At 42.0% G+C, this 9,188-nt stretch overlaps 1 protein-coding gene across 1 annotated transcript in view; it reads right to left on the bottom strand.

Moving 5' to 3' along the window:
* Nucleotides 1-2,778: 2,778 nt before the first annotated feature.
* Nucleotides 2,779-9,188, bottom strand: part of LOC306697851 (protein unc-13 homolog B-like) — a gene marked incomplete at both ends in the record, with an annotated part of 54,564 nt that continues 48,154 nt past the window's right edge. The window contains 10 exons of the mRNA XM_079161924.1: nucleotides 2,779-3,061; nucleotides 3,147-3,306; nucleotides 3,519-3,602; nucleotides 3,900-3,956; nucleotides 4,055-4,202; nucleotides 4,285-4,356; nucleotides 5,386-5,430; nucleotides 6,510-6,633; nucleotides 6,947-7,084; nucleotides 7,205-7,293. Coding sequence (XP_079018050.1) covers nucleotides 2,779-3,061; nucleotides 3,147-3,306; nucleotides 3,519-3,602; nucleotides 3,900-3,956; nucleotides 4,055-4,202; nucleotides 4,285-4,356; nucleotides 5,386-5,430; nucleotides 6,510-6,633; nucleotides 6,947-7,084; nucleotides 7,205-7,293 — 1,200 coding nt within the window. The remainder of the gene's footprint in view (nucleotides 3,062-3,146; nucleotides 3,307-3,518; nucleotides 3,603-3,899; nucleotides 3,957-4,054; nucleotides 4,203-4,284; nucleotides 4,357-5,385; nucleotides 5,431-6,509; nucleotides 6,634-6,946; nucleotides 7,085-7,204; nucleotides 7,294-9,188) is intronic.

Here is a 9,188-nt window from a genome sequence, read left to right as displayed (position 1 = left end):
TGCCTTTTTATTTGCATTTCCACAACACGTATCAAAATTATACGTTTTCTGTTTAAGTTTAACCAAAAACTCTTTTTCAGATTTGTTTTACGAGACAAAGATGTCTTCTCGTTGGATGATCAGTGCATGTAATTCATACTGCAAAAAAAATGAAATTACTTTGAAATAGGACCAAAATATAAATCAAATCTTGTTTGTTTGTGTTGTATTTAGTAATATGTACATTTTTCTTTCATAATTAGACTAATAATGAATACATTTGACAATATTTTATGTTTATAGTTGTTAAAATAACGTTTGAATTCAACAACAGAACATATTTTAATTAAAAATACTTCAGCTAAATCAACTGAGCAGCTCATTACTATTTTCCTTATTGTGACAAATACGTCACATTGTTTTTTTTCTGAGACAGTTTGAAACAATACTTTAACTATTACGGGACGCTCTGCAAAGCTGCCGTGTTGGAGCAGACAAACGTGTTCATGTTACTTGAAGCACCTTTTGCTACTAGGACAAGTTCAAATGTCTGCTGTGAAAAAGGTCTATTAGGGGTTTGTTTTTTACTTTTTATGCAGTGAAGTCTGAGGTGTGTTCTGTTCATTAAACACACACTGGTGAGCGACTGACATATCCCGACCTGAGTCTTGGGAAAGTACTGTACTGTGAGTGAACAGACAAAGGACAGGAACCACTGCATTGATTCATAAATATTTTATGTACAAAATATTGTTACAAGTATATTCAACATATGTCACATTAGAATAATGATAACTACTTGACATACATTTGATCCATCTTCATATTTCACAAGTACATACATGAAAAAGATCACAATTCTAGTACTTTTTGTGTACAGTAAATACATGCTGTGGTCGTAGGCTAAGTACAAACTTCACGGTTAGTTTTTGAACAGAGTGCAAGAGTTCAGCTGTCACTACAGCTGTGGCCATTGTAATATAACGTTTTTAATGCAGCAGAACAAACTCTGAACTAGTTTCATCTAAATTCTACCAGGAGCCTCTTGAGTTTGGAGCCAAAGTGCAGCTAGTTTTGGCAAACGTGCGGTGAGAATTGGGACATCTACAATGGCCACACCTGTCCGCTAACGACGCAGCGCGTGTGAACATGGCTCGCTGAACACTTGCGTTCCTTGGCACGTAGTAAACATACAATAAGTGTGGATCCAACCCAGTTACACTTCAGTAAATTGAACAACCTGCCTGCATGTTTTGTTAGTTTGTAGAGTGAATAATGTAAAAACACCAATCCCATATTCATAAACACATGATTGGTGCAGTATGTCACCTACATGCATGGCGGCAAGGCTGAGCGACTTTTGTTCTCATCCAATTTTAAAACTACACAAAAATAAAGTTCTGAGAGGATTTCTGGTCCTACACAAAGGAAAAAAAAAAGGTTGTCAACGTTTGTTCAGAGCGGGTCAACATGTAAACAGAGTCCACAGTCACAGTTTGGCAAAAAAAACGAGATTCAAAACCTCTGACGCTGCATTTCTTCTCCAGAGGTCAGATACTTTAAACTACTATACCCATAATTCTTTGCTTCCTGAAAAAAAAACACAACAACAACGCCTTTTTACTTTACTGCATCCCACTGAGCACGGTTCTGTTTTAAGGCAACGTAATTCATAAGAACTGACTCATATCTCAATGCGACTACTTTTCAAGGTTTTTTTTATATTCAATCTGGGAAAAATAGAAACTAATTTAGGACTAAATAGGCGACACACATTAATTAAAAGCATCTTGACACACTTCTTCATGATATCCCCGCAGGATCTCCGAGAGCAAACTCTCTAGAAACTCTGCAACTTCATAACATTCACTCTGGTTGGTCATATTCTGACAACTTCTTGTTTCTGCAAGCTGCACCTGGTGCTGCATGTGTCACAAAGCCTCGAATCAAAGGACTTAACACCTGAAGCGGCCGATGTGTGTGAGGAACACATGATCCTTTTTAAGAAGGACCATAAGCTGTTCTACTTCTGTTCTTTTGCTCCAGAAGTTACATTTTTAAGTAGTCTTCATTAGCTAAAACACTCAACTCATGCCGAGTATGACGTCGGTTCATTTTAATGTGTTTTTGTGACACTTATTAGCTGGTTCAATGTCATTTTTTTTGGGGGACCAGAGTCGACAGTGGTACCGATGTCTGTTTGCAGTCAAAAGGCCTCAAAGGCTCAAACAGTACAAGAATCACTCTCAGCTCATATCATAGTTATTTAGGACAAACACTCATCTAACAGCAGTCAGGATTAACTGCTCACGTCCATTCGGTTTTCATTCCCGTCCATTCATTCCAGTGAACGTACGTTTGGTTAAAAAGCTGTGGATCAGCAGCTCTGATGGCAGATTTAGTTTGCTACGGACGACCAAAATAGCTCGTCATCACTATCAGAAGATGAAGAAGATCTCAAGAGTTTCTCTCCAATGGACTGAAAATATTTTTCCCCCTCTGAGTTGGTGGTTTTAACCCTTTTTGATCATTTTGAGAAAGAATCTCCTTCCAAAATGTGATTGAAATACTTTTCTTTCTTACCATATCTGTGACAAAACCTGCTTGTGTCTACTGCGTCTTTTGAAGGATGTCCTCCACGTCAGAGGCTTCAGAGGCCCGTGTTCGCTGAGGATGAAGATGACAGCGCTCATAAACAACAGACGAAGCCCCTGACTCTAAACGCTGACCGTGATCCGTGTCAGCGCCACATTTTTTTTTTTCCAGTAAATCTCCGATCTTGAGTCAAAGCGTCTCTGCTCATCTGCCCTCCTCCACGGGACGGGTTTCAGATTTCAGCTTGACGACCTCCTTGGCCACCTCGTCGGCGGGCCGCTGGGACAGGATGCGCATCACCGTCAGGCCCGTCTCGTCGGTTTGGACGCGCGGCCCGAGCGGACACCAGCACACGCAGCTCTTGCGGTCGGCGACGTCGCGCAGCTGAACCACGGCCACGCCGACCACGCGGTCCGCCCGGCCGAAACAGTAATCCTTCACCGTCACCTGGAGCTCATAGCAGTCTGGGGATTCCTTACCCAGGGCACTGCGGAGCAGAAACCAGAGATCAGACTCTTTTTATCGCAACAAAACACATTTCAGATGTCAAGAGTTCAGATCTCAAAACTCACAACTGGAAAGCCTCGTTGAACTTCGCCGACCAGCTGTTGTTCTTGGATTTGGTGGTGAACTTGCGCTTCTTGTCGGCCAGGAAGGGACCGACCATGGAGACCTCGACGAAAGGCCGGAACATCCCCGATGTCTGCCACTTCATGTCGTTCACTGCGATGACTGGATGGATGGAGATGTGGGCAAACAGAAGGGGAGCGAGGTAGAGAGTCAGTTGATGACTGGGCCGTTAGATGTACACTTACGTTCAGGGCTGTCCTCAAACAAAGACATTCTTCGTTAACTATCATGGATTTAAGATGTGAATTAAAAACAGTACGTAGTTGAGAGCTTTAGGCTCGCAATTGTAAATGTTTGTGTGTTTTGAACTTCACCTTTGACGCTGACTTTGCGTTCCTTCCCGAGCATCATGTCGATCTGCAGGATGGCCTCTCCGATGGGCTTCTCTATCCCCGAGCCTGCAGAACACGAACCACCACGTCACACATCAACATGCTGTAACAGCACCTTTTCATTCTTATCGTGATCTCATTGCTGCTTCAATGTTGTCTTATTATAGTCTTAAACCTGTTTTTATTAACAAGAAAACATGCAAAACATACTGCAACTATGTGCTTTGTTGGTTACTTGAGAAAAGCAACTTTTTGGTGTGCAAAAGAAAGTTTTACTTTAATTTCATGAACCTGTAAAAGAAGCTCAATGGTTTCATGTGGAACCCAAGAAAGCCCCTCGTCATCAGAGTGTAGTGGACTTACCTCGATCAGGTCGAATCTTCTCATTGCCAGTGATTCTGATGCCCACCCCATCATGCACTGAGAGGACGGGAAAGAGCAGAAAGGTTAAGGACTCTTATATATATATATATATATATATATACTGTATATGCATTAGTGTGTGTGTCTAAGGTGACCTTGGGTGTGTTGAGTGGTGACAAAGGTCTTGATGAGAGTGTCGGTGCTCTGTGAGTAGAGGGAGAGGGCGTAACGCAGCGAAGCCAGTTCAGGACTTTTCTCCACAAACGTCTTCTTCAGCCCGTTTCCTCCCGCGTGGAAGTATTGCTGAAAGAACAAGAGAGGTGAGAAACGGACGGTTTCATTGTTGTTTCCTGCTTGTCGTGTGAACGTGCAGGTCTCCACCGACCTTGATCGTCTCCAGCCCGGCGTCGATGATGATACACTGTTTGGGCGTCAAGGTTTTGGCTTCACTGCCTCCCTGCAGCAACCAGAGTGAACAGACGTTAGACAAACTTTCCTCCTGAGAGCAGCACGCAGGAATAATAAATACAGACGAAACACAACGACATGAATACATAAAAACAGATCAGTGAACATCTACACTGTGAACTTTTAAGTGAACACATTTCCTCCAGTGCGAGCAGAACAGCAGTTTGTGGTTAAGTCTCGTCTTTCAACTCCTCCCGTAAACGATCCAAAACGTTTTTAATTATTTGTCATTTCTTTTTATGAGTATGGCTTGAGCATATTTCTTATAAATTGCACTGTATGCACATTACACATCCTAGTTTAAACACTAGATGTCGACTATATTCAGTGAAATATTATTATTGTCTTATATATTACCACATCTGCCTGTTTTATGTGTTACATCTCAATATCAGACACATTTACATCTCACATTCAAAAACATTTGTCAATTTCTGCCCGTTTTAACTTTACTTATCTTCATATTTACGTTAAACGTTAAACTGTTTAGTGTTGTTGTGAAGTTATTTTGATTTATAATGAATTTTCGACAGCACATTGGGGTTTTCTGGACTAGAAACATGGATTTTCTTGCAGTTTAACTGGTTGAAAACTTCACATTTACTATTATTTGGACCGTGACTCCTTCTATTTCTCTGTATGTGGCTCACTTTGATAAGAGTTTGTCCACCTCTCCCTTAGCAGCAGAGAGCGTGAAGGGTCAGAGCGGTTGTTTAGTTGAATGTGTCTCGTCAGCCTGAATCATTGACCTTTCATCTGATTGAGGCTTGTGTTAGAATCTAAAGCTCCCATGACGCTGAAATATCAGTTGGTGAATCCGCGGCGCTGTCCGTGGTGCTGAAGTAGCAGACGGATTTATAACCGAGTCCCGCACTTCTGTGTGTGAAGAAATACAAACAGCCGCGCACGAGGCTGAGTGCTAGTCGCAGGTGAACGACACCAACCAGCTCCGTCCTCGGGTTAAACAAGAAACAAATGAAACTAAACAAACGGCTTCTACAGGCTGACTGTGTGGTACCTTGAGACTGGACAGTCCTTTAGCTGCTGTGAGGAGCTGGGCCCCCTGCAGAGAGAGAGAGAGAGAGAGAGAGAGAGAGAGAGAGATTATATTGGGATATTTTCATGCTTCATTGTTTCTCTGAAACAAAAGACACACGGCGGTAAATCAGAGTGACTTTCACGTTCACGGAGGAAATCAAACTCGTGCAAAGATCATTTCAACACTAGGTGGCAGCAGAGCACAGCTGCTGAGACACCAGATAGTAGACATGATCCAACACTGCAGATAAGTCTGTGTATATATAACAAATACACAAATAACAAATCAGTTTGCAGAGACTTTAATGCTTAATTTACGACGGTAAACATCGTGTTCACATGTTTTCGGTAATGTGAGAACAAAATGTTTTGGTAATGTGCTTCGCTACTCTAGAGCATTTAGAGAAACTTGTTTGCTGCAGTCACTGAATTCATGAGCTTTTGGACACAAAAAGGAAAACAACAACAACATGAAAGTGCGTGAAGTCGGTCACTTTGTGCGTTATAAACTGTCGATGTTTGGCCGTCGATTTTCAGAAATTGATGCACCAAAAAAAGAAGAGTTTTCAAAAACAGTCTGCTCCATTTCCTCGGGACAAAAACACAACTTTGAAAACTACATTAATGAGGAAATCAATACAGAAAAAGAACTGAAGTGGCTAAAATGTCTGGCAATAAAAAGCAGAGTGTGTGTGTGTGATTTGTACCGAATGAGCAAAAACAAGCCCAAATATTGTCCTCTCATAATGTGTGTTTCAATCTGCTTCACCGTCCTCTGAGTGCTCTCATCAGTGTGCACGGCTCGACAGAAGAAAAGAAATTAGGAATATGGATTTAGTTTTTTCATTATCTTGTGTCCATGCTCTTACTCTTCTATCTTTGTGAGGACCAGTTTTAGACGTCATGATTGACGTTTGTGCAGTAGAGGAAGGAAGAAGAACATAAGGAGTAAAAACAACGATATTTCTGGTTCTGCTTTATCGATTTTGATCATTTTTTTGAGTTCGACAATACTGTGAAGCACTCTTTCATGGATACAATGAGGTTTAGTTTTCGGGCACTCTTTCCTGGATAGAATGAGGTTTAGTTTCGGGTTGCTCCTACCAGGCTGTCGTTGCTCTGAGGCAGGACGAGAGTCTTCTCCAGGCTGCTCAGGACGATCTTCCACAGATCCTTCAGGATCCTCTTCAGCACCGTCTTCTCACAGATGTCAGCAAAGATACTGAGACTGGATCGCACACAAACATCATGGTATGAGGTTCAGTTTACAAGCATCAAGAGTCCAGCAGTCCTTCAATAATACACTGTCTTTGTTCTTGATTAGTGGACTAAGGGCTGCATGAAAGAGTCGACATAATGACACAAGAATTACAAAACAAACGAATAAAAACAGATTTTTCACTTAAATAAAAAATATGACATTAGTGGTTTCATGAGCAACAATAACTGACAGTAAAAGATAGTGGTCTGTGTGTGTGTGTGTGTGTGTGTGTGTGTGTGTGTGTGTGTGTGTACGTGTGTCGTGTGATGCTTTCGCTTACTTCCCATCCAGGAACTCCATGAGGGGCCTCAGCATGTTGTCAGCGTCTGCCTCTGCGGTGTTGTGGTTGGGTGGACCTTTGATCTGGTAGAGGATCTCAGCCATCTGACGCATGCAGGAGTTAATACGAGTCTGGAAACTGAAGGGAAAGAAGACGGAGACAGAGGAAAACTGAGACAAGAGAACTTCTGCAGGGCTGACTATGCAGCACTGTGTGTGTGTGTGTGTGTGTGTGTGTGTGTGTGTGTGTGTGTGTTACCTCTTGGCAAACACGATGCTGAAGTTGTCCAGAAAGGTGTTGAGCTTCACCTGCAGCTCATTGAGGATGTCAGCTGCCTCTATATCCAGCTACAAGGAGAAAGGTGATAACAGGTTATTTAATGCCCTCACCATTAGTTATATATATGTATATATATATATATATATACTGTATACAGTACGGTGCGCTCTTCCAGGTTTTCTGAAAACCAGATTTAGTTTTTTCATTTTTCCTTGTTCTTGTTTTTCAGTGTCTGTCTATCTCACCTAAAAAAACAACGCAAGAAATAACAAAGAATAGCTCAGTAGCACCCACCGATTTGATTTTAATGCGAGAATAGCGTCAGCCAAAGTAAAAATGTCTTCACCTAAACAGTATTTGTACACTCCTGACAAAGACATTTTAAAAGCAGGCCTAGAGAAATGAGTTTTACCCAAACGCACCAGTCTAAACAGGCGCGTCTTGAGCTGATTTTTTAAACAAATTCACGGAATCAGCAAAGCAGCCTCGGCGCTGCTGCCTCAAAAGCTCGGTCACCTCGAGGCGGGTCTATAGGCGAGTGTGTGGGACAGACGGTCTGAGAGCGCGGGCGGGTGAATAAGGGTGAAGTAGTTCAGCCACATATGTAGGAGTCTGGCCGTGTTGTGCTCTGTAAGTGAGGATTTTAAAGTGGATCCTAAACGCTACAGGGAGCCAGTGAAGAGATGGGAGTACGGGGGTCGGTGTGAGACGTTGATTTGCATTATAATCACATTATAAAGCATTATGTATATGTATATGTATTACAACTATGGGAATCAAAATATACTGTGATCTTTGCAACGAAAAACAATGTCAGTGGTTACAGAAATTATGAAGTATTATGACACTTGACCTTAAAAGTCAAGTAATAAAATGCTTTATAATGCGTTACGATTATTGTTAAATAGCATTACGGATGATCACGAGTGCCTATAACTCTACTTAAACAGTGCTATAGGTCAAGTGATGCAAGTACTGCACACTTTGGAGAAACCGTACTTATGGTAAAGCATAAATAACCCAAACCAACAAGGTGGTTGTCTTGTTTGTGGAGCTCTATTTTTATACTGTTAAAGAACCAAAAACATCTCTTTACTGCATTTCACGGATGCTTGAGCAGAACTGTGCAGAACGGTTTGCAGCAAACTAAATATGTATGAGGCCGATATGAACGGTGGTTGAGGAGATAAACACCGCACAGTTCATGTACATCATTTCTGGATGGGGATTCGGAGTGTGCAGACGAGACGAGTGAGAGTTTGTGACGCCAGATTCAGTGGCTTATACTGTATGGGCGTTAATTTGTGCGTGTGATGTATAAACAGGAAAGAAATGCTGACGAAGATGCAAATTGCTAAAAGATCGTGACTAAACAAGAATTCAGCGGAGGAGAGTCGGTAGATATAACGGGAAAAATGATGAGGAGCTCAGTCAAACCTATTCAACAGCGCGTGAAAAGCGCACTTCAAGCTATAAAGAGCGCACCACTTCCTGAAGCTCAAAATATATACGACAAGAGGCTGAAATCTTTTTTTTTACATTAAGTGGAGCTCATTTGACAGCAGGAGGCCGTCACTCTTTCCTCTGTTAACAGACGGGTTTGAAAGTAGAACGCTGAAATGGGGTGAATGTAATAAACCTGGTGGGAAGCAGAAAGAAGGAGGAAGTTGCTTTTTCAGAGCCCAATAGTCCAGATTTCTGGAGTGAAAATATCACAAACCAGGAAACCTCGACTTGATTTTCATGCAGACTTCATGCAGAAGTCAAAAGAATCGCTGTAATAATTACAGGTCACTTGAAGCGAAGAGGTCAGACTCATCCGCAGACCTCAAGATCGATCATGCACCTGATGTCCTGCTCGGGTCTATTTAAGGCAGCCCTCCTGCCTTTGTGGCATCATTTTAATGGCTTTATTGTGTTGTCAGCCCTGCATGCTGCAGGAACCATTGTGTGTGGGCCGGTG

Source organism: Pholis gunnellus (genome assembly GCF_910591455.1).
Source record: "Pholis gunnellus genome assembly, chromosome: 6".
NCBI lineage: Eukaryota > Metazoa > Chordata > Actinopteri > Perciformes > Pholidae > Pholis > Pholis gunnellus.
This window is presented reverse-complemented; position numbering and strand designations above follow the sequence as displayed.